Source organism: Rhipicephalus sanguineus, chromosome 1 (genome assembly GCF_013339695.2).
Source record: "Rhipicephalus sanguineus isolate Rsan-2018 chromosome 1, BIME_Rsan_1.4, whole genome shotgun sequence".
NCBI lineage: Eukaryota > Metazoa > Arthropoda > Arachnida > Ixodida > Ixodidae > Rhipicephalus > Rhipicephalus sanguineus.
This window is the reverse complement of record NC_051176.1, coordinates 295,624,511-295,650,734: the sequence shown is the minus strand read 5'-3', so window position 1 is coordinate 295,650,734 and position 26,224 is coordinate 295,624,511. Positions and strand designations below refer to the sequence as shown.

Below are 26,224 nucleotides of genomic sequence, written 5' to 3'. Positions count from 1 at the left end.
CATAAGATGCTTCGCATCTAAAAAATGGCTGACCGCGTCGGATTCATGTGTTCGCTACATTCTAGCGCCTCAGATGCCTTGTCAGCACTGTAGGGGGGGGGGGGGAATTTAAGCAATGTACACACGTAAGAGGCTAAGAGCGTGCGTTCAGTGCATACAAAGCTACGGCAGCACAGACACACACATAGCTGCATCTGAGAGGTCATGTGTTGGGCCGACACTGATGCTTCACGGACTGGAGCGTTCGCTTGCCAAAGCAGGCTGCGTGACGCTCTCTAATAGTTCGTTCCTTCCTCCATGGTCTTCACAGTGACGCTCGCCGCCTAACGGCTTGGCAATAGCACAGTGCAGCTCCTCCATTAATGAGCCGATTCGAAGCATCCTTTCCACGAAACGAGATGGTACCTCAGATGTGTAGCCAAAATATATGTGCATGGCCGGCTGAGGGGGTTTTTAGCAAAACTTCCTCACTTGGAAATACACTTTCATGTGCGTAAATAATAACTTTCTTGATAAATGTCTAACGTATGATTGGCGTTTATTGCGTTCTCCAGCATTTTTTGCAAGCCTATTATCACTTTGGTTTACAACGTATGATCGTAGAGCTGCTAGGTATATGAAGAAAACAAGTTGGCTTGTACTTTCGCGCCTTACTGAAGCATTCTCAGATGAAGTGCATGTGTTGGAAGGCTTTCAGCTTGTGGAGCATAATAAAGCTGAAGCAGTCTTGTGGTTCGCACATTAAAGTAACAACTAACAACGCTTTGATTGGGTCTGCATTCCCACCTTGAGGATCATCGTAACTCTATATGGCTCACATGCTTAAAAAGAGAAAGTACTGGATCTTCAGTCAGACCACACCTCTTGCGTGAATTGAAAACTGCTTCAGTTTTATGCGTGGTCCTAGCTGTCTCTCCCTATGTGCTTTCGTCTTCAGTGCCTAGGAATTCTTTGGCGGCTGTGTTCAGGATAGGAAGGGGATCTCCACAATTTCCATCGAAGTCGTCCGTATCCAGGGTGACGATGGCGATTCCTCCCAGCTCTTTCTCACGTGCGAATGCGGCCTGTAAAATGAACGATAGTGCTGTGAGACCTCCCCATAAGGAAATTGCTGTTATAGCGAAAAAGAAAAATCGTACGGAAGCTCCTGGGGAGGGGGGGGGGGGTCAGTACTGCGTAATAATGCTAGCCGCATCTGTTGAAGCCCTTATACAGAGTTTCCTTTACGATTTTGCCGCGTTCTCGCTTTGGTGGAGCAAAGACCGCAAGTCATATGGAGACCAGTCTTTAATTCGGTTGCGTGACAAGCGTCCTTGACACGCTTGCTTGCGCACGGGACACTCAACTTGATCAGGTATGCGCCTGTGGCGTAGCGGCTATAGCGTTGAGTTTTTGTTACGGATACCTCGAGTTCAGAACGAGCCGTCGAAATATTTATGTTTATTTATCTATTCATGCATGTTTCGTTATTCACTACGCAGTAGCGCTTCAGACGCCATTACTATCGAGAGCGTGAAGAGATGCGCGGAGTGTTAGAGCGTGCTTCGTTTGCGAACTATATGCATATCGCAATGAAACTTGGAAAGAAGGGAATTTTAAAGGGACACTAAAGAGCAAAACGATTTTTCTCATATATTAGTAAAGCACTCTTTCACGATACCAAAAACACCACGCTTGCCGCGAGAAGACACTTAGTAAGCGAGAAAACGCGCAAAAAATAAAATGCGGGTGGCGACGCCACCTTGAAATTTCCGCACCATTTGCCGTGACGTCACATGTTTTGACGGCGCCTACTAGGGACTACGTAGTTCATAATCGGTAAAAATAAAGTACATTGTTCTCTGAGGGGGCCATAGACTTAAAGGGGCCCTGCAACACCTTTCTTAATTATATTGGAATAGTCTCATTATTGACGTATGACTCTTCACGAGTCATATGCCGCAAAAATTTTTCGAATCCGTCAAGTCTAAGTGGTGTTACCAAATTATAGAGATCACGTTCCGCAGCTTTCTCTCTCAACTCAACGCAGCGAGCGCGCGGAAAGCTGCGCGCGGCGTGAGGGGAGGGAGGGAGGGCGGAGGTGCGAGGAGGCGACGTCAGCGCCGGCGGCATTTTTTTCATTTTTTTTTCTCTCTGGCGTCTCGGCGCAACCACGTGGTCTGTGCCGCCACTTCCGGTCGGCTTGCGTCGTTCTCGTCGAGCGGAGTCGATCGCGCTGTGTATCGCGCGTGCTTGAAAACTGCGCGTCGGTTTGGTAATGTTGGGTGTGCACCTCGAACGCCGTAGTGTTTTCATCACTCTGCCAACCATGGAAGCAAACGTGTGCGCTCGTTTGGAACGAATGACAGCTGAGATCGGTTTCGGCCCATACTCCGATACACCGCCTCGTAAGACGGCACTGGCAGACGGCCCCGAAGCGCCGCCATTACCGGACGCCAGCATTGTTATCGGAGACACGCTGCGCCCGTGCCTCGGTCGGTCGTGAGAACGTGCCGACGATGCAGTTCTCAGCTGACGAGGCAACACTCGAACGGCTGCCACTCTCAACGGCAACCGGCGATGGTCAAAAGCACAGAAATATTCACGTTTTCGGCACTGCGCATGGCGAAGAAAACGGAACCACGCAACTACGAGCAGACGAGCTGTCGGTGAGACCGGAAGTGCTAATATTAATGTTTGTTCGGTGTTTTTAACGCGATAACATAATATAAACGTACATATTATCTACTTATTGAACTCAAAATTAACAACGAAAGTAATAATGAGGGTGTTATCGTGATTATAACATCAGCCAATGGTGGAACTGCCGACAATCGCGTCATATTTTGCGGACTAATACATCATTTGTCGAGAGAAGAGGGAGCGATTTTCAGCTGACTTTGAGAATTTATTGTAAATTCCAGGCCGTGCGCATCGCTATAATATTTGGCTCGCGTGTTCTCGAGAGCCTCGACTACCGATCGGCAGCGCTTTTTGAGCATGCTCGAAAAGTGTTGCAGGGCCCCTTTAACATACCAAGTTTGGGGTACCTTTGTTGAGCCAATGGCGCCAAAATACGATAAGTACACTTTAAAATCCGTGACGTCACGCTGAGAGATTTCGGCGCGAAATTTAAAAATGAAACTTTGAACTTGACTTTCTCCTGATCAATAAACCTATGATGGCGAAATTATAACGACATTAGAGCTCTCAGAGCTCAACTTATCGATCTAAACCGATTCACCGTTTCTCTTTAGTGTCCCTTTAAGGGCTTGTTTTTCTTTGCTAGACACAAATTGGCTTTCTTGTCTGTATAGTTCTAATTATTGGTATGGATAATGTGTTTTTTGGGAAGAACATGCTGAAGAAATTTTAGATTTAGGTGTATTAGGGCTGTCTTGTCGTTTTATTGTCGATTCTGCTCAGATCAGTGAGCGCGCCCATGCACATTGTGTGCTTGAAGCGTACGCGCATATGTATAACGTTATTGCTGCAGTCGCGGGAAGCGGAGCGCTGCTGATGCTCCAACACCGGATCGATTGAACTTAGCGTTCACGATCGGTCCACTTCGCTTCGTTTTTCAGCCAAAATGTACTGTCGATTTGCTGACTATTGTGTCATTTACCGCAAAATCACTGATGATACCGACTACGAAACCTTACAAACAGACCTAAACAACATTTTACATTGGTGTAACCTTTGGAAAATGGAACTTAACATTTCTAAATGTAAAGCAATGAGAGTTTCACGTAACCACACATCTATCGCTCACTATTCCTACAGTTTGAACGCAATCCCACTTGAATATGTCCGGTCATATAAGTATCTCGGTGTTCACATTACTAACTTGCTATCATGGTCCGACCACATTAATCACGTCACATTCAAGTCTAATCGCATGCTCGGTTATCTAAAACGAAACTTTCCTTTTGCGCCAACATTTTTAAAGAAACAGCTGTACATCACCTACATTCGTCCTTTACTAGAGTACGCCGCATGTGTATGGGATCCCGGCCGCGTAACGCTCGCTAACAAGTTAGAGGCTATCCAAAACCGGTCGTCACGTTTCATTCTTTCCAACTATCATTGAACATTCAGTGTAACTGCCATGAAGCTTAGACTTAATCTCCCTCCGCTTGTCACGCGCAGAAAAATAGCTCGCCTTTGCGTCTTTCATAAAATATACTATCACAATCACAATCTAAAATCGCGCTTAATACAGCCTGCATCTTTCATATCATTCCGCATAGATCACCCCAACAAAGTGCTTATCCCTCGAAGTAACACATTCTCCTTTTCCCAATCTTTTCTTCCGAACACATATCGTGACTGGAATCTTCTACCAGCATCAATTGCAGTGGCGTAAATCCAGTAAAATCACAAGGGGGGACACACATCTTGCCATGGCGGCCATTTTGTTTGTATTTTTATTTAGATAAAAATTAAAATCATGCTTTAAAATAAAATTGAAAGAAAAAAATGAGCATGGGTTCCCAGCTCGTATAATTGCGTTGTTCTGTTGATTCTTCTCCGAAAGCGGTCGAGCGGCAGTTGCAATCTCAATAGTCTCACACAGCTGAAGAGTATTGAACACACGCCTACACACTACGAAATGAACAGGCATTATCAAAAAAGTGCATTGCACAATGTTCGAAAGATAAATCTCAAGGGGGGACACTTGCAAGGGGTGTCCCCCCCAGCCTGAACACAAGGGGGGTCAGGACCCCCCTGATCCCCGTGATTTACGCCAGTGATCAATTGCCAGTATTACTAAGCCTGACGCATTCCGTCAGGCATTAACATCTTCCATGTTATAAGCATTGAACGCCGCTCATGTGATAGTGCCTCATTGTTTTCATGACTTGTGTTTCATAACGCTATTTTTTCTCGTTTTTCTTATTAATGAATCGTTAGTTCTTTCTGTGCTTTGGTGAGTTTTTTTTAACACGAAAGTGTTTTATGCCGGGGTCCACCAAGTACATCCGTCACGGATATGACGTTGATAAAATGGACGCCAACGGGTGAGAAAGAAAAAAAACCAAGAAAAAGATACCCGCTGGGAATCGAACTCACGACGTTGCGGCCGCGACGGCAAGCGCCCGACGCCCTACCGAGTAAGCTAACTCGGGAGATGCTAGACACGGCGCGAACGCGCCTTATATCTTTCACACATTCTCTTTCACGGCGAGCGGAGCGGGGCGGTGCCGCCGTCTGTGAGATACGAAAAGAAGTAATGCTTCACGATCGACACTTACTAGCGCTTACTCCGAGATCGCACGCGATATCGGATGTAATGGTTAAAGCGTCTCGATACCAGAGAGGTAGACTGGCCGCGCTGGCGTCGCCGAGGCACTCTTGACGCAGTTACGTTCATTGCCTTTGGCTTCGTGTTAGCGTGCGTCGGCTCATCGCAGTAGTGCAGATTCCACCTGCACCAACGGGATTTCTCCGCGGCCGACCGTTTCAATTGCGAGAGCACCGACTAACAAAACTGCTGCAATATGCGTTGCAGAAAGGACGCGATTTCGACGGGCGAATGTCGTGCCTTGGTGGAGCGAGAGCCGCGCCTGCGAGACAGAGGCCAGCGGGACGCACGCGTTTGCGGCTCAGGCTACGAACCTCTACCTCCCGTTTTGCTGAAGCGCAGTGTGTGTTATGTATGCATGAGCACAGGCGTCGGCTACCCATTACTAGAAAGCGCACACCGTGCCGTTTCTCTCCTTAATTGACGACGCTTTGGAGAAGCGCATACCGGGTACCAGTGTTGATTATGAGCTTGTTGATATCATCCTTACGCGGGATTCACGATTCGCTGTGTCCAAATATATGTTCACACCGTCAGCTACCACAACGGTTTAATAATAATCATGGGCGTTAGTCGTCGCGATAGAGACATGCTGTCAACATGGGTGCATCCACGTCAAACGGTGCTGGGTGATTCCACGTAAGATCGAACAAACGATGGCTGGTTGACCTCTCAAATTTATTTCAAAATTTTATATATTATTGCCTGATGAGTGAAAAGAAGAGATCCGCAATTTGTTTTTCCGCCAAAAATTTTTTCCAACCACAGGAAATCAATAATGACGAAGAGGTGGAGTGGAGCGCTCATCCGCTCTGCTGTTTTGGCCAACTTTCGTTATGAATTGCACAAAATCTATTAAAGCTAGGTAGCTGAAATTTATTTACCTTAATATATGCATGGTTTCGCTTCTGCTCAGGTATTTTTAGTTTTTATGTGTAGTGTAGATGTTTTTATAAAAAACCTCAAAAATGGCCCAATCGGCAAAATTTTCTTTACTTTGAAGGTCTTTATCTCAAAAAAGCCTTGTAGCAGAGCGACAAAAATTCTGCATTACGTTCTTCGCATGCTTATCTACCAAACTGCCAAATCTTGTATTTATATATCTTTTCAGTAAAGAGATATGATCGGGCTAAGTTCAAGAAAACACTGAACAATGGAAACTTCTGAGGACAATTAAAAAAAAACCCCATTTTTTAAATTTCTTAAACTTTGTCCACTTATTCTCCTCCACATCAGCTTTCACAATCATTAAAAACATGTTGCATAATGTCGTTGCACTAATAGTTACGGCCCCTCCAATGAGACCCTTAGGCAAGGATGGGCAATTCCGACTTCTTGCCCAGCAAGTGTATAAAATGCAGGCAGGATTGAATTTCTTTTTATTAAAAGGCCAGCAGGTACCTAAAAAGGTGTCGCCGGCACTGAAGACGTTAATTTTGAAATATTTTGGTCACTGCAGCGGCCACGAGCGCGGAGCTACCGAGTAGGCGCGCGCGCACCCGAGATGCTCGTTGTAAGAGACGGCGCAGTGAGAGCTCGTTCTCGCGTCCTCAGACCGATTGAGTTCGAAACAGCAACACCTCTCGGGTGACTTGAACGCACGTGCACCGGTAGTAGCAGTGACCTGGTTAATTGCGTCGATTTCTTTTTCAGGGGGCATAAGAATGTCATCGTTAAACTGTGCGGTCCGTGAAGATCTTTCATTGCAGTGGTAGCAAAAGCACGCGTAGCACAAGTAGTCCGTCTCACTGACAGTCACTGATCTTTCAGGTGTTAAACGTTCCTTCAAAGCATTTATGTCTAGGTCGGTAACTCTGCGAAATTTTGGTTTCTTTGCAATAATTAAAGGAGTACTGACACGATTTTGAGACATCGCAAAATGGACATTTTTTTGCTTCGTTGGTATGCATGTGTCCACGCTGTCCACACACTGGAGTCGGAGAACACGTATCAAATATTTAATTTGACTTTGAAGTTTTCGTCGCTGAGCGTTTGCAAGCCAGCCACATTGCAAGGACATTATCCCGACAAGTCAAGACAGTTCCTCCAAGTTCGCGAGTTCTGCGTCCTGCATGCAGCCTAAATCGTAGGAATCACTGTCAGGGTCACTGGACGACAATTCACTCATCGTTGTCTATTGCACCACGAGCAGATGACGGATTTCCCGCTAGTACGTCGCGAATTTCTGTATCTCCGTGACGACACACTGCTATGAAACGACACTGAGAAGCCACCCCCTCGATATCGAAACCGAAAGTGTCTTTTTAAGGTGGCACTAATTAAAATATATAGGATGCATTTTCAGGCACCACAATAGTCGTTTTAGGTTTCTCGACACCAGTACTTTTATTTAGAGCAACAATCCGAAATTTTTTAAAATTCGTGTCAGTACTCCTTTAAGCTTCTTGTGCTTCGAAAGGTAGTCTCCACAATAGACTCATTCAGAGCTATACTTTCTCGTCATGAGACGCACAGGAGGAGTAGTGTAAGAGCAAAGCACAAGAACTATCCGCGCCGAATGAAGTGTGAACAGCGCACCGAACGCGAGGCCAGTTCACGCCGTCTGCTGCCGACATCTAATATAGACAAGCGCATCCGGTTACCGATAGTTTTGCTTTTCTTTCCTTTGACAATCCATATTTTGCTTTGCCACTGGAGCGCCACGTTCATGCTTTCCACTGATCGCAACTGGCGCAGCGCAGTTTCTGTGGCAGCAGCGTGCGTGAAGCGAGCGCTCATAGCTGCCTTATAGAGTTTTCATCTTGCTTCCATCTCCGCCGTGTTATCAGCGCCTAGCTGAGATGAGAACAGAGGGCGGATAGAATAGCGAAGCTCCAGTGCACGTGCGTTCAAGTCACCCGAGAGGTGTTGCTGTTTCGAATGCAATCGGTCTGAGGACGCGAGAACGAGCTCTCACTGCGCCGTATCTCACAACGAACATCTCGGGTGCGCGCGCGCCTACTCGGTAGCTCCGAGCTCGTGGCCGCTGCAGTGACCAAAATATTTCAAAATTAACGTCTTCAGTGCCGGCGACACCTTTTTAGGTACCTGCTGGCCTTTTAATAAAAAGAAATTCAATCCTGCCTGCATTTTATACACTTGCTGGGCAAGAAGTCGGAATTGCCCATCCTCTCTAAGGGTCTCATTGGAGGGGCCGTAACTATTAGTGCAACGACATTATGCAACATGTTTTTAATGATTGTGAAAGCTGATGTGGAGGAGAATAAGTGGACAAAGTTTAAGAAATTTAAAAAATGGGTTTTTTTTTTATTGTCGTCAGAAGTTTCCATTGTTCGGTGTTTTCTTGAACTTAGCCCGATCATATATCTTTACTGAAAAGTTATATAAATACAAGATTTGGCAGTTTGGTAGATAAGCATGCGAAGAACGTAATGCAGAATTTTTGTCGCTCTGCTACAAGGCTTTTTTGAGATAAAGACCTTCAAAGTAAAGAAAATTTTGTCAATTGGGCCATTTTTGAGGTTTTTTATAAAAACATCTACACTACACATAAAAACTAAAAATACCTGAGCAGAAGCAAAAACATCCATATATTTAGGTAAATAAATTTCAGCTACCTAACTTTAATAGATTTTGCGCAATTCATAACGAAAGTTGGCCAAAACAGCAGAGCGGATGAGCGCTCCACTCCACCTCTTCGTCATTATTGATTTCCTGTGGTTCGAAAAAATTTTTGGCGGCAAAACAAATTGCGGATCTCTTCTTTCCACTCATCAGGCAATAATATATAAAATTTTGAAATAAATTTGAGAGGTCGACCAGCCATCGTTTGTTCGATCTTACGTGGAATCACCCTGCTATAGGTGCCAAACACGTCTAGACATTGTACAAGCTCTCATATATCACTACACAATAAGCACTACTTCTGTGAAGACACGTTTCACTTTCTTGTTGTACCGATTCCTATGACGGAGGGATCAGCCATATTTTTTTGTTATGTGAAACGCCATGTACACATCTCCAGACATACACATGTTTTGGCTGCGCCACTGAAACCAACGTTAGGCTCGAAGATAGTGAGGCAGCGAAATGGTTTATCGGCAGAACGCAACATGTCCGACATTCGCTCACCTTGTCTTTGGCACTTTGAGGATCCTCGTAGCTGATCCACGTCGGCAGCAGCACTGCATAGGACGCCTTCAGACCTTTGTCGTAGTTCACGACCCACTTATCCTTCTTCATTGACTCGCAGATCTGTAAAAAAAAAATCAGCGTCGCATAAGTGATGGCGTTGAAAATTTCAGGATTCCCGTGCTCGCGGTGGTGTACCGCAGAAATGAAGACTCGTTTTCGAGTGCCTCGTGCTTTGGAGTACGCTCGAAATTTGATAATGCATAAACAGCGAGTACCGATTGATCTCTGTATAGGCGTCAAATGGGTCCTGAACCGCCCCGCATGCTTGGTGAAAATACACATACAGCAGAAAGTAGACCGCTGTGAACAGCTCAGCCAAATCTCGCAGTCGTGCGCCGCAAGGAGAGTTCACAAGCGGAGCACGAAGTTGCCATAGAGTGCCTTTAAGTTGCCACTTTCTCAAGCGCCCTCTCTTCTTACAGAGGCTCGTACACTCTCTTCGGAGGGCCGCCATGCAACAGATCTTTCGTCACACAATACATTAATCAAGAGTGGCGTTTGGATCAAATGCGCTTCTCGCCGCGGGGTGCAGGCACGTGCCCAGCGCTGCGCTAAAATTAGAGTCGCAACACTAGCGCGCTCCGGAGTCTCATCTGGAGAGAGCGATCGTGTTTGATGACGCGCTCGTGACGTAGCTTCTCTCGCCCGAGCAGCGCTGGCCCGTGTCATCCCTCCCTGTGTAGCTTCGAGCGCGAGCTTAAATCCCTTAACTCCGCTCGTTCTTGACCGATCCGAAAGAAAAAAAAAATGTAGTGGCTTAGCTCGGCAAATGCCAGGATAAACGTAGTGTGAGCTAAGGTTCTGCTGATTATTCTTAGCTCTCCTGGTGGTCTAGGATTAGCTTGATTATCATGCTTACTGCTGCTTCAATGACACACACACACACATGGTGTACGCATTATGTGACACATGTATATTTATTTTTTGCTCAACGCCATATCTCTTTGCCACAAAGACGGTCAGTGTAGGAACACGCTGCCGTCTCTATGGCCGCAACTCCCGGCGCAGCGCCGGCATTGGGGCCATAGAGACGGCAGCGTATCGCGCCCGGTCCCAACACCGGCGCCACTATGTCTGTCACGGCTATGATGTCACTCCTCTGGAATGCACAGATCGGCGAGGAGCGCGCGGCGGCGGCGGCTCCGGTGCGCCAGCTGTGCGCCGTGTGACGTCGCTTCTCCTTGCGCATGTGCAGCACGGCTCTCGGACTGCCACGCAAAACTAATCGAGCTCGGCCAGTATAGCTAACGCTACAGAATATTTGCGGCGATCGATTTGTGAGGCAATAAACTTCGATACAGAGGTCAGTCGATTATTACAGCACGGATGATTTACTTTACACAGCAATAACCTCGGCTTACTTCGTTTACAGAGCTTCATTTCCCAATTCACGATGGCATGCACATCTTATTTCTACTTTCATGCGCAGAAACCTTGCGACCTGTTACGTGACACGTTCGTTTTCCGCGGTGACTCTTTGAGTGAGAGTGAGTGAGTGAGTGAATAAACTTTATTACAAGATCCGTCATGTTTGTGGCCCGGGCTAGACTGCACAGGTAGATGCCAGGAGGCCTCGTCTCCCTATAGCCTTCCTGGCCTGCTGGATAGCCCATTTTTGGTCTTCGACCTCCGAGCTGAGCAGCGCTAGCCGCCGCCGCTCCCGGAGAACTTGTTGATAAATTGGGACATTCCCAGAGTATATGTTTATACGAAGCCCTTGCTATTGCGCATAGTTTGCATTTGTTGTCCGGGTATAGTTGTGAGTAGCTCCTGTGGAGGTGCACAGGGTTTGGGTAGGAGTTTGTTTGTAGCTGCCGGTATTCAGACGCTTGTTTCCTTGTTTCCTGTCTAGACTCGGGTGAGGTGCGGGGAAGAAGGAAAAAAATCTGGCACGTCTGCATGCCTTCACCAATAGCAACATTAACATTATTTCCAGAAAAAAAAGAAAAAAAAAAGAAAAAAAGGACCTTATTTCCGTACCGACAGGCAGGCCGGTCGGCGTTTCATATAGTTTGTGTGTACATTTAAAACTCGATCTAACGAAACCCGATTTTATGAAGTTCCCGATCTAACGAAGAAATTTCGATTCCCAAGCAAGTACCCATAGAGCTCAGTGTTATCATAAACCCGAATTAACGAACTAGTTTGGCCACCAAACCCAATTTAACGAAGTCTTTCCGGAAATAATTGAGTAAAAAAGCGGTGATTTCCTTCCAATTTTGCAGCGACGGGTTTTTCTTCGAACGTGCGTTCTAACGCTATCGCATTAAAACGTGTATAGTCGGATACAACTTTAGAAGGCCGCGGCCTTTCTTCCTCAAAGGTGGATGCACACAAGCCCGCACAAATGGGCGCACACTCTGGACTGACGTAATGAGCCGGACTGCCGGTGACCACGCCTTCGGAGAACATTGCCGAATGCATGAGTGGTACTACTTCTTTAGTCGCGGAGGCGATCAGCTGCCGCGCTCCGGTCATCTGGGCGGGGCCTTTCCGGGCTTCTTAAGTTGTATCAGACTATAGGCGCCCTACTCACAGCCCGAGCTTTAGTTTGACGAGGCTGCACACCGTGCCCATACATTGAACAATGGACTGGGCAGTCGGTAGCGCTCTCATGTACCGGATGGTGCTACGGGCGGCAGTCAGGGGCGTAGCCAGAAATTTTTTTCCGGGGGGGGGGGGGGGGGGACCTCCTTGATCGGAAGGGGGGTCGGGCAGGCAAATGTTATCGAGCGTCATTTTGAGCTCTGTATGCGTTGGCAAAAAAAAAAAAAAATTCGGAGGGTGGGGTGCACAGACCCGGTGTGCCTCCCCCCCCCCCCCCCCCCCCCCCCCTGGCTACGCCACTGGTAGCAGTGGTTGGTTTCGTGATTTCATAGCACTAGTCGCCTCCTTGTGACTTTCTGGCTCGGCCTGCTCGCGCAATCGCTTCATTCGTTCTCCGCGTATCGTTCGCCCGTCATTGCTTCAAGCAGAGTCCTTCAAGCGTTGAAGGACTCTGCTTCAAGTAACCCTCTTCCTGGCCTGCGTCGTCCGGACATGGTGCTCCTATGTCCGGGCCGCCCTCAGGTCGCCCTCGTAGACTTTTCACATGCACAGGAGTAGATTGGTGGCAAGAACAATGGCCTGCATGGTAGCTTTTGGTTGTCGCTATACGTTACAATATAGATTTCGAAGAGCCGAAAAATCTCTTTCTCGATTTTACAAAAACTTTGCGATTTAACGAAATAATTCGAGCGTCCTCATCACTTCGTTAGATCGAGTTTCAACGGTTTCAACCGTAGTACGAAAGAACAAAAAACAGGAATCTGTAGAATTTGCGTCTCCTTGCGCTGCTACTTGTATCATGTGGAGAGAGGTAGAGAAAATAAGCGTCTTCATTTTACGACACCGGAGGAAAAAAATTACTGTACGCTTCACTGTAGGACCTGCGAGGAACTACAAGCGAACCGCATTTAATGTTCCGCTCACCTCGTTGTAGCCGAGAGCGCCGGACGTCATGGTATAGTTGCCCGCCTGGCCGCCTTCCGAGGTGAACGCGCCGTAGCCGACGTTGGTGGTGTCGTTCAGCGTCCAGGTGCGACCCAGCGTGGTGATGGCCAACACGATCTTCGATCTCGGCACACCCGTCTTGAGGTAGCTGTTGATGCTGTACGACTGCAATGGTGCGGCGGGCAATGCTGCTTAAGGGCTTGGGCGTCTCAAATGATTGGATATCTTACTTTACAGCAAATATATCCAACACGTGCAAGTATTTTTGCGTCGAAGTAAGAATTTTGGCCGAGTTACTCGTTTGAAATGCAACGGTTCGCAGGGAAGTCGACCGTGTAGATATATTGTGTCTATCATCGCCTACAATGTCACTTTGGAAGGGAGGGGTTTCGCACACACATACAGTCGGCGTCAAACGCGTTGATACAGCAGGATATGAGAGAACGTCGAATTTGGACCAGTTTGTGAACTTTTCACTCTGACTATACGTAGCTATTTGCAGCAGATGATTCGCCGAAGCAGCATATCCTGCGAAGTGGTATGATGCGTATTAGAAGTCATATGTAGCGTTTGAAGAAAGAATACTGGGCGAATCGTTAATTTTTTTGGCTTCTGTCTCCAGCTGTGTTTTTTTTTTTGGTAAACGGGGCCCTGCTATCCATAGTCTCAGTGGTCAGGGCCCAAGACTGTAGCCACGATAACTGCACCAACGATTAATACAACACCTCTGTAGTCTGCTCAGAGGGGTTGAAAGCGGTTGAAAATGGCTGCTTGGAAGATTAAGATGGTTACACTCGAAGAAAGCCACCAAAACGTTGAAATATGAAAACAAAAAGAGAAGCAGATGCAGTGACACAGAGGTGGCTACTACCAACTGACATTTCATTTCACTGTCTGACTGTTACTGTCACTGCTTCTGCCTCTCAGTTTTTCCCTATTTCGACGTTTTAGTGGCTTTCTTAGAGCGTAACCATGTACCAACATGTCCAACAAGCAACTCTCTTGAAAATTAAGATGGTGTTGGCGAGGATCGTTAAATATGTCTTACCACGCTGGCGGTAGTGTAGTCAGTTTCCGACAAGCCGTGCAAGGGAGCGACGGGACCAGTTCGGCCTGACCAGACGCCCCAGTAGTCAAATGCGTTGACGGTCATAAAGTCCACGTTCCTGCCATAAGCAAGAGGGACGAAGGTCATTGTATCGGAACCCTGAAGTTCATGAGTTCTCGGAGGCTGCAAACATAGCACTTATTGTTTAAACAGAGCTCCGGAAACCACCCTGAAACCCTATATATGCGTAAAGGCTACATGAAAAAATAAGTGCTTCGACAAACATATCTTAGGGGTGTGAAGAGTGCACATAGTGCTGGAACGTTGTTTTATTTTTAAATGCGAAGCATTTATTAGCGAACCTAAGGCACTTTGGTCGTTTCTGTCTACGTATCTATCTTGCCGCCTACGTCTGGGCGCTCTCCTGGTCGTCTCCATAACTGGTAATATACCAAAATTGGCATAGCAGGGGATCGGTGCATGACGAACATGATTCGCTGGTCATGACATGACTAACGCAAAATAGCTGTCGCGTACATCATGAAACCCTTTCCCTCAGTCACGTGTAGCACGTACCTGCATACCGTGAAAAAATTCGTAAACAGGGGGTGGGTGCTCGAGCCGACGTTTCGACAAGTGGAATTGTTTCTTCAAGACTTGAAGAAGACAAGCCCACTTGCCGAAACGTCGGCTCGAGCACCCACCCCCTGTTTACGGATTTTTTCATCGCAAGCTTCCATCTTCCACTTCCTGCCGTTTTTTTTTTTTGGAATACCTGCATACCACAGTTCATGTTATGCGGGTATGCGCCACAGGTGATTCACAGTCTCAATCAACTCATCAAAGCGAACATACACATTGAAACGCAAGGCAAGTGAGGGAGCTGAAGATAGCACCCGTGGAAGACGCTCGACCACCATACACTCGTCCGCGTGGTCCGCCAGAATGACGCAGTGTTCTCTTCATGTCCTACGAAGCTGGGCGGTGGCCTCATGCTGACCAAGAATGACTTCAGATTGATTGAGAGCCGCTTTGTAACACGTGAAGAAGCGGCCGATAAGTGCCTTGACGGCATACGGCTGTACTACGGCAATTTATTTTAATTTTATTTACAAATACTGCTGTCTCGAATTCGAGACATAGCAGGAGTGGGTACATATTTTAGTACAAACAACAAGAGAAAAAAAAAATGCTAAAATTATACAAACAAGTCAAGTCAAGTCAAGTTTATTAAATAGTTCAGTTGAGTTACATGGTTAGCGTATTACAGCAGGAGGTCCCAAAGTTTCAGAGAAACTGACAGGGGGACCTCCTATGGCTACATGAATGGGGTGAAAATATGATATCCCCGCATATGCCTACAGATGAAAATATGATATGCCCACATAACTGTTCAACAAAATCATCTACCAGGTGCGAATACACATGCTGATGGGAACACATAAAAAGAACAACCGTAAAGATAATACAAAACAGATTAAAACATGTTAGAGTTTGGTAGTTCCTCAACGAACGTGCATGAGTCAATGCACGAAGCGAACCATCCAATTTGTTCCGGATTTCAACAGCGAATAAAAAAAAAACGAAAATTTAAAACAATGTATGTCCTGAAAGGAATAATGTTTAGTCTGTGAGTTAGTCTAGGCACGTGCATTAACGGGTATAAAACAGAAGGGTGCCTGAATACCGGATGGCGTGTGGACGATCTTGTGCCGCAAAATTACGCGTTCGCGTTTGCGCTTATGCTCCAAAGCCTGCAATGACAATGAAGCATGTGATGAAGGTGAGAAGCTGCGATCATAACGACCGAAGATGAATCTGATGGCTTTTTTTCTGATTTGATTCTAGCTGCTTTATATCACATGTAAAGTGGGGAGACCATACAGTTGAAGCGTAATCTAATATCGAACGAACTAGTGATTTGTAGGCAGTTAGTTTACATTCCAAGGTTGCATTTTGTAAAGTTCGCTTAATGTAGCCAAGTTTCCGAAGTGCTTTTGCAGATATGTGCTTGATATGGGCATGCCATTTTAGGTTATGTGAAAATACAACACCCAGATATTTGAAGTCACTAACTTGGGACAAGTAACTACCGTTGGCATTGTAAGAGTAATTCAGCGGCTTCTTTTTGTTACCGAAAGTCATGGCGACTGTTTTGGTAAAATTAATTTTCATTTGCCACGTATCGCTCCATTCGCAGAACATTGAAAATACCTTGTTTAATTCTTGTCGATCACTAAAAGAAGTAATGCTTCACGATCGACACTTACTAGCGCTTACTCCGAGATCGCACGCGATATCGGATGTAATGGTTAAAGCGTCTCGATACCAGAGAGGTAGACTGGCCGCGCTGGCGTCGCCGAGGCACCCTTGACGCAGTTACGTTCATTGCCTTTGGCTTCGTGTTAGCGTGCGTCGGCTCATCGCAGTAGTGCTGATTCCACCTGCACCAACGGGATTTCTCCGCGGCCGACTGCTTCAATTGCGAGAGCACCGACTAACAAAACTGCTGCAATATGCGTTACAGAAAGGACGCGATTTCGACGGGCGAATGTCGTGCCTTGGTGGAGCGAGAGCCGCGCCTGCGAGACAGAGGCCAGCGGGACGCACGCGTTTGCAGCTCAGGCTACGAACCTCTACCTCCCGTGTTGCTGAAGCGCAGTGTGTGTTATGTATGCATGAGCACAGGCGTCGGCTACCCATTACTAGAAAGCGCACACCGTGCCGTTTCTCTCCTTAATTGACGACGCTTTGGAGAAGCGCATACCGGGTACCAGTGTTGATTATGAGCTTGTTGATATCATCCTTACGCGGGATTCACGATTCGCTGCGTCCAAATATATGTTCACACCGTCAGCTACCACAACGGTTTAATAATGATCATGGGCGTTAGTCGTCGCGATAGAGACATGCTGTCAACATGGGTGCATCCACGTCAAACGGTGCTATAGGTGCCAAACACGAATAGACATTGTACAAGCTCTCATATATCACTACACAATAAGCACTACTTCTGTGAAGACACGTTTCACTTTCTTGTTATACCGATTCCTATGACGGAGGGATCAGCCATATTTTTTTAGGTACAAACATTTTTTTGCATTCACCTTTCTTGTTTTCTCTCCTCTTCATCATTCATTATGCCCGCTCACTCGTAATTTATCTCCTATTCTTCACTTAATATGCTATTTATATATACCTGTTTTGCAGGCATTGTGCCCCGGTGGCAGTTGCCAGTTAGCTATTTTTCTTCTTCCAGCCGCGAACGTTCTTCTGCGTGCAAACCTAATGGTGAAAATAATCGTAGCGTACTAAGTAGGGAAATTTGTATACGTTTGGCTGGAATTGTGCGTGGTTTTCAAATAGAGCGATTTATCAAAAGCGAACATTAGTATACGTGCCGTGCACTGGTAAAAGTAGCACGCGAGTCAAGGATAATCACCCGTTTTTGACGCATATGACTCGTGGGTGTTGACCCAGGTACGACATGCCCGTGCAATGACACAGCTTTGGCCAGCATTGCTGGCAGCAAAGTGACAGTCGCGCGTTGGAATGCTCCCTTGAACAGTGGACCGCGACTGCAGTGAGCACATTGCTTACCATGGCAACGGAATTTGGCGTTCCAGGACAAGCGTAGCACAGCCTCAACGTGCGCATTCACTGAAAATGTTTCAGCAAGAGCAGCAGCATTCAGACGTTTCAGGCGGACGTCTTTTCTTGTTTTTCTTTTTTTTTTACAGCAGATCTGTAAACTGCACACCTCTGTGCTTTTTCTTCATCCGTCCGTCAACCGAAAAACAAACAAAAAAAGAAACCACTAGACCGCCTCTGAGCGAGCAATGACGTCACATAATGACATTATCATGCGCTGTCATCACGACGTCATGGATCACAACATTTTGTGACGTCATCGTGACGTCACACGATGACGGCACTACATGACGTAACATGATGCATCAATTGTCCTTGTCGATAGGTAATGCAACAGCACGCGAGGTGCAGAAAGCTCAATCGAGTCTAGGCGCTGCGACAGGCACGTAGCCAGGATTTTTTTTCGGGGGGGGGGGGGGGGCCCAAGGCCTAATTGTTCGAAAGACAATCTTTCCATGGCAAAAACAAAAAAAAAAGTTGCCTGGGAATATAGAGGGCTGGAAAAATTTCGGGGGGGGGGGGCCCGGGCCCCCCGGGTCCCCCCCTTGCCTACGTGCCTGCACTGCGATGGCTTGGTCGTGCGTGGCAAGTATTGGTAGACCGCGCATGGTGAGAACGCCCGAGGAGCATCGCAGTTACGAGGAGCGCCGACGAGAGCAGAGACAGGAGTGCGCCCGTCAACTCCGCTGGTCACCCCTCTTCGCAGAGTGGAATCTTATGACTACAACCTTATGACGCCACACTTACTTTGATATTTCTGGCAGGTTGTAACCGTTGGTGACAATTTCTCTAGCGACCGATAGATCGACTCCAAGTTGTAGCTTGGCTTTGTTGAATGCTGTCTTCATTTCCTGCACATTCAAAAAGAAAGGAAGAAATGTTCGTTGATGACTAGCGTGGAAAGTTCTTGTACGATTTAATTTAGTGATGCATTTTAAGAGTAATAAACCTGAGAAACACAAATACCTCCGTTAAAAAAAAACAAAACAACCCTCCGCGGTGCGACCACAGAGGTTATACTGAAGCTTTTGGAGTGGCGGTCGCTCATGCCCGCCTATGTTGCGAGCGGAAGCTTGGAAAACTGGTCGGCGGCCATCTTGTTCAGGGCAAAATGAAATGGCCAGTGCCTTGAACTGCCGTAGTGCCCTGAGTGCTTGCAGCCGCGCGTTTGATTACAAGCGATGAGTGATATACACCAAAAATTACCATGGCATGCCATGAGTGTATGACGGGTGCGACGTACAGCCGCCCAAATCTTTAACTATCGTGCGCGAGCGCTGACTTTTTTGTGCGTCAGCGCCGTACGACGTAGCCAAGTTGCAAACAGGGCGAGAGTCATATTGTAAGAAAGAAACTTAGCGCAATTTATAATTTCCACAAAGCACTCACAGAATCACACACGCACACACTCAAGACACACACACCACACACAAGCGCTGTGTGTGGTGTGTGTGTCTTGAGTGTGTGCGTGTGTGATTCTTTGAGTGCTTTGTGGAAATTATAAATTGCGCTAAGTTTCTTTCTTACAATATGACGAGTTACCAACTAGCCCAACAACAAATTTTAATAAGGGCGAGAGTACACTCTAAGAAAAAATCGAGTACTTGGAGGGTATTTCTGCCACACAACAATAATCGTCATCCGCCTCGCGTACTTTCCTGGCGTTATCACCGTGGTCCCGGCACTTCTCGGTCACGAATGGCGCGCGTTATCAGCGTGACATAGCATTCTTGATAGGAAAGTGACGAAAGCCGGGTTTTCAAGAAAGGAAACGCGAGCAAGCCGGGTGACGATTATTGTTGTGTGGCAGAAATACCCCCCAATTCTAGATTTTTTTTTCTTAGAGTGTAAACGCATGCCCACAAAGTGCGCTCAGCTGGGCCCATCGTCTGCTTGGCTGTTCCTTCGTGAGAACGTCACCCTGCATTAACTCACTTCGGACGAACATGCAGCGCGTCTTGCTCGTATCTTATATTCCGAAGATCAGCAAGCAACTGAGAAAATGAAGTCCGCAGATACGTCACACGCCCCCGCGCATGAAATAAGCTGACAAATGTGGATCAGCAGACGATGGGCCCAGCTGAGCGCGCTTCGTGGGCATGCGCTTACTCTCGCCCTGTTTGCAACTTGGCTCCGTCGTACGGCGCTGACGCACAAAAAGTCGGCGCTCGCGCACGATAGTTAAAGATTTGGGCTGCTGTACTTTCACTTGTGAGACTTACGTACGGGCCGACGTAACATTCAGAAACCATAGTATATACGGTTAACTAGTTTGCGCTTTTTAATAAGTTAAGTTTAGTTACCGAGTTTAATGCATACGGTAAAATCCTGCACATAATACGACTTGCGGCTTTCGGTACATTTACATTTAGCACTGAATTGATTCCCATGCAATAACGACATATATTATAACGAGCAGCAGAATGAAGGCCGTTTTACTACAACTATGGGCCCATACCTTCATAGCCTACTTACGAACAGCACCCGGCGTACGTGGCGCTGATGAAGGCGCACCGTGGACGATGTGAACATACAACGCTTATAGGCTTCCAAAGCAACGTCGAGCGGCGCCACTGCTCTTATCGCAACTGGGAATGTCCACGGCCACTACACTGCCGCCCCCGCTTCCGCGCACGCGCAGAACCGGGATTGCACCTGTGGTGCGTCACATTGTAACTATTGCTGACTAGCAGTGCTGTGGGCCAAATGAGGAGCGCAGGCGCGCACGTTTCCTTGCCGCCGCCGCTGGCAAATCCGGCGACAAACTGCCTTCGCGGGCAGCGTCTGCCCCCAGTAACGCAGAGCTCAGCCGAGCGAGCGCCGCGCCCGAACTTGAGCTTGGGTTCCCTATATACGCACTGTTGACTGCAACGCCTCGTCCTTGCCTTTGGTGCGACGCAAACTTTTAAAAGGACATTCAGACTGGAGAAATAACTATATTTGGTCATTTGGACGGGAAGTGGTTACAATTACTAGAAGGAAAAAGAATATAGGCAAAGCTTTTTTTTTAAGTTCATGCTGAAGCCTCATCGGCATTTCACCGCATACACGTCACAAGTACTTCACGAATTTCAAAGTATACTCTATTTGAGCCGTTCTGGCGCTAGAAAATGTTTCGACACTTGCTGATTTGAGTTAGTGATGCTCTTGAAATACCGCGTTATATCCTTCTTTACCGATTACCAATGTGAATGAAACACAACTGCACAATTATGTGTAAAGTGTACCGAGTTCGGATGCTACGCGGCTTTTCTGTGGGCCTGCCTCGTTCCCACGCTTGAGGTTTGGCACTCAGCTTATGTTGCCTTTGTTATTTTTTCTTTCCTCTTCTGACCAACTCTTTTTATGCCATAACGGAAGCTACATGCCATATTTTAGTAAAAAGTAATTGGCAAAGTTATGAGTAATTTTCTGGAAAATGACTCGGTTGAAGTAATTCGTTACATTACTGAATTACCAGCCTACAAAATTAATTCATTACATTACTCATTACATGAAAAAATAATTTAGTTGTAGTCCATCCATTACTGCCAAGTGTGCCCAAAACTGACTTTGCCCAATTCGAGCACATCACCAAGCGATCACGTCATGTGACATAGTCACGTGATCAAGAACATTAGGTTGCATGGTTACATGATGACGCCATGGAAGTGATGACGCCGTGGATCAATGTCACGTGACATGCACGTCTAAATAGTACGGACGTCGATATAGTCGAGACGGCGCGGCCTCGTCGGACGCGCCAGCCTGCTCCGCCTCTGCGTGTGTTCCTCGCTGCTTCCGCATTCAGAGCGTGTAAGGAGACTTAAGCGCCTCTTTAACTTTTCTTCTGCTCTTCCCTGTAAGTACTCATGCTTTGACGAATGGCGACACACTCAAGTATGAACTGTCACTGCCAGTGTGCATATTTGACGTCGGGAGTGTTCGACACCGTTATTCAATGAAATCGTGAGGTTTTACGTGACAAAACCACGATATGATTACGAGATAAGCCATGGTGGTGGGACGCCGGGTCAATGCTGACGACCTGGGGTTCTTTAACATGCATCAAATCCTAAGCATTCGGATGTCATAACATTTCGCCCCCATCGCAATGCGGCCGCCGTGGCCGGGAATTGAACACAGGCCCTCATAATCAGCGGAGCAACATCATAGCCTCTAAACGACCACGGCGGATGGACCGCTTTGTGTTATGTGTACCCTGAGCAAGAGGACGAAGTTGTCCTTGTCCTGAGGCCGGCCGCCCCCGCTGGCCGGGTAGTGCCAGGTGATGACGAGACCGTCGACGCGATGCTCGCGGCAGAAGGCGACGCCGCTCTCGGCAAACTCTTTGCGGTGCTTGTCGGACAGAGCCACCTTGCTGAACGGCACCGAGCCGAGGCTCTGGCCGCCCACCGCCGCAAGCAGTTTGAGGGCGCCGTTGCGCTTCTTCAGGTTAGCGAATCGCCGCAAGTTGCCTGCGCGTCAAGGGAGTGAGGGAAAAAGAGAGCACACATAAAGATGCGCTTTCTTGTTCAAAGACAAGCTTTCGCAAAAACAGATCGCACATTTGAGGCTACGCTGCAAATTGTATCTTATATGCGAGGAAACAGGCCCGAAATGTTTCAATCATGCAGATCGCTCGACTTATGACGAGCTGTTGTAGCCGAAGCAGAGGTGGTACGAAATAAACGTGGCCAAGGGACGCCGCTGGACGCTGAACAACAATTTTCCCTCCTCTTTGTTAGTGAATGGTAAAAAATAATAGAACTGAAACTCCGGCTAGTTAGTCTTGATTCATAACTTAACCGTTGCAAGAAATGACACGCATGAAAAAAAGCACACACAGACAGCGCTGACTCTCAAGTGAATATTTATTGTAGCGCTCGTAACAAGAGAAAACATAAGAACGCACTTTCCTTTCTGTCAGGGGCGTAGCCAGAAATTTTTTTCGGGGGGGGTTCAACCATACTTTATGTATGTTCGTGCGTGCGTTTGTGTGTGTGCGTGCCTATATACGCAAGCAAAATTGAAAAATTTCGGGGGGGGGGGTTGAACCCCCCCAACCCCCCCCCCCCTTGGCTACGCCCCTGCTTTCTGTTTAGATTCGCCTTCTGCATGCACTGTGCTTCAGACGCGCACGAATGCTTGCGAGCTTATTCGGGGCTGTCACAGAATAGCTGGATATGGCATTCGTTAAGTTGTGCGCGAGTATGTGGACGTTTGGCAGCTGACTTTCTGTGTCTTTTTGTTTGTCTATGAACATGCTAGGTGCATTTATCCGTCCTGCCATCTTCTCACGGGAACTAGCTAGGTTCAGCGGAGTCCTCATACTCAAACGTATCTGAATTTGGCCGTATACACTGTTGCGCAATGTGTCACCTCATGACTTTGTCACGGCAGCTCGTATCTGTCACATATGCAGCAATAGTGTGAAAGAAAAAAAAAAGCCCACCGTTTCCTCCGCTGTCTGAGTAGTCGTTCCATGGGTCCGACGAGACGACTTCGGCGCCACGTATACCGACCGTGTTGTAGACGAGGTGCGTGCATGGCCGTGTGTCGAGCTTCTGCACGAGGCTCTTCCCTTTGCCCTTCCGATAGTAGGACCAGCTGTTCCAGTAGCAGACCACTCTCCGGTCGCTGTTCTCCGCAGTTGGAGCCGTGGGCGCGTTCGTCGTTATCGTCGCTGCACGCAACGAACAGAGACGTTTCAATTAGTGCAGCGTGAAGGCCCTAATACCGCTGAACATTTACCTGCTGACACGAGTGGATTCACTTGCTCTGCACGCCCGCATATGCAGGATGCCCCGGCTAACGCGTTCCGAGGTGTAATATAAAAGGAAATATGCTACGAGGTACGAATATTGCAGAAACGATGTTCGCGCAAGGCGACTATATAGTCGCCTTGCGCGAACATCGTGACTTTGTCACGATGGACGACCTTTTCCCGCAATCATTGACTGGCTAATTATTCGGAATTGTCAATTTAATTTCACAATTACTAATTGCAAAAAAGTCCAATGTCAAATTGTACGTCGCACACGAACGCATAACGGTAACAAGTTTTCAGCTCATGCACTATGTTTTCAGCAGTTTTTCGCGGCAAAACGCGGGCATAAATTAATACTGAGAGTGCCCGCACGCCTTAATATAGGTTTCGATTAACTAACGCTACGGCCAACTTGTTCGCACTGCAGAAATTACAGGGCAGCTGTGCAATAGAAGTAGTTGACAAAAATGCTCTTCTGTTTTGCTTCAGTCGTGCTCCTAATCGCCTCCCGAAGTCGGTGCGCAGCAATCTAACACAGCGTCATGCAATTGCGTTCATATAGCAGGGGCTACACTGCCCCCATATTCGCGGCCGCCAAATTAGAGTAAATAAATACCTTCCGTAGTTTTACGTGCGAAAGTCACGATATATGTATCTAAACTATATGAACCACAATATGAACCATGACGTGTTTACAATAGGACAAGTTGTTGGTTAGTCACACACCGAAATATTTGTAGGACCTTAGAGAGAGAAAGAGAAGAGGAAGGCAGGACATGGGGGGCTTCATGTCCGGGCTCCCCTCGCAGACTTCTTTTCACACGAGCAGCCGTGTGTTAGTGGCAAATGAAATGCCGCGGTAGCTTTCGGGTGTTGCTAAGTTACAGTTTTAAATTTAGGAGGACCGAATAATCCCTTTCTCAATTTTACGAACTTGCCGATTTAACTAAAAGATTCGAGCGTGGTCATCACTTTATTTCACAGGTATGCGTCCACTGGGTGGCACCGTGCGTGGTAGTGGGAGCACTTCAGATGGCAATGGCCACCGACCGAGGATATTAGCTCGCACCCTGCCGTCGCATCGAGTCAGGTTGCTCATGTCGCACAAGTTCACGCCAAAATGCTCGCGAGCAGCTTGGACCGTGTCAAGTTGCTGCTGTTGCTGTCACCAGGATGGTTAAATATGTTGAGTTCTATATAGAAATATCTACACACGAATGTATCAGCAACACTGGTGCGAGAAGCACTGTGACACAAGTCCATCTCAGAACCGGCGGTGAGTGTGAAATTTGGCCGTGAGCGCTCCTGCCCAAAAATTTTTCACAAAGAGCAGCCATGGTTGCATACTGCAGAGAAGCAATAAGTAACAAAGACACAAGCTCGTGCCAAAACTCCTCTGCCGCATCTGCGATACTATTTCTGCACACCTGAGAGGATAGACCATGCAGACAGACCCTAACAGGCTGAAATTTCTATAGCCATGATCGTATAGCCCGAAGAGGTTAGTAGGCCATCGGCAGACCGTCCAGTATCCGTTCACTGCGTACACATAGGCACAATTAGCTGTAAGTTATAAATTGGTGGTAGCGCACATTATACCTCTCTGTCACCGAACAGGTGGATTCGGAGCTTCTCGAAAAGTACTCTTTCTGAAGCTCGCGCCGGCTTCCAGGCCCAGCTAGAGCGGCGCGTACATTGCCGAGACCACCTTTTGAGCAGTGCTGGATGTTCCAATTCTTACGCAGGAAAATACCAAAGTCCACCGGCATTTATTGATAGCTACACGCTACAAAGATAGCTATACAGTAGTTCACAGCTGCACTGACAGTCTATCGAAGCAGAAGGTCTCTGGCCTCCAAAGATGTGAGCTTGCTTGTCTGATCGATTGCACTCTTGCGTCGGTGCTGCGACTACGAGAGGGCTTCGCAAGGAACGCAAACGGGGGAAAGGGCGAACAAACACTGGGTGACCAGTCGAACAGGAAGGAGATCGAGCGCGGCCAAGGCGGAACAGCTGTCCGCAAACTGGACGAGCGTTCTACTTCCGGTAAATCTACGAAGGGCCTTTTAGAAACAATGTAAATGTCTTCCTCGCAGCAGCTAAGCTCACTGCGGAAGGAAAAAAAGAAAACGAATGGGACAAACTAAATCGGTGTGGTTAGCCTAAGCGCACTTTAGCTGTGGCCACTGCACCTACTGCTTTGCTTTTCAGTCACGTAAGCGGCGGTGGTTTTCTGCCTGTCGCGTTGCCTACGCGCTCGCTTAACCTTTTCAGGCTGGCCTGAACTGTGCCTGCTCAGAAATTCTTTCCCCGCAGTGCTGTAGCGTCGCCCACTCACCGGAGTTTGTTCCGACGACTAGCAGGGTCAGGAACAGGCCCAAGGAGGCGGCCCACTTCATCCTTGCCTGGAGTGTGGCGGAGAGCGTTTAGTCAAAGAGGAGGGCCTTCCAGGCAGGTCTCGCCGTTCTCGGTAACTGCGCCGACCGCGTGCTCTCGCCCCTTGATCTCTCTCTGTCCGGGCTGGCTGCTACGGTAGAGCGAGACCAGACCAGAGAGAAAGTGCACAAGAACGCGGCGATAAGAAATACCGACGCTGCCGCCTTTCGCCTGCCGAACGACGTCGAGGGCCGCATCGTAATGAACAGAGTGCGCTTTATAAGGCAAGCTCGTGCGAACCGGATTTTTCACACTGGAGCAGTGAAGCGTGCGGGAAGGGCGCGCGCGTGCGCACGACTTGTGGTCTCTGAGTACGTACTGTGTTCGCCGGTTGTTGCCCTGGGGCGCACCGCCCGGTTGGCCTTGGGTCGTGTTATTCAACCTTTCTTCAACCGGTCGTTGCTGCCCG

At 47.6% G+C, this 26,224-nt stretch overlaps 1 protein-coding gene across 1 annotated transcript; it reads right to left on the bottom strand.

Moving 5' to 3' along the window:
- Nucleotides 1-871: 871 nt before the first annotated feature.
- Nucleotides 872-25,834, bottom strand: LOC119379300 (probable chitinase 10). The gene is made up of 8 exons (XM_037648571.2): nucleotides 25,718-25,834; nucleotides 23,065-23,295; nucleotides 21,831-22,087; nucleotides 18,378-18,481; nucleotides 13,980-14,097; nucleotides 12,911-13,096; nucleotides 9,377-9,499; nucleotides 872-1,064 (listed from the first exon to the last, which is right to left on the bottom strand). The coding sequence occupies exons 1-8, from the start codon at nucleotides 25,776-25,778 to the stop codon at nucleotides 918-920; spliced, it is 1,227 nt and encodes a 408-aa protein (XP_037504499.1). The 5' UTR covers nucleotides 25,779-25,834; the 3' UTR covers nucleotides 872-917.
- Between the last annotated feature and the right edge of the window lie 390 nt (nucleotides 25,835-26,224).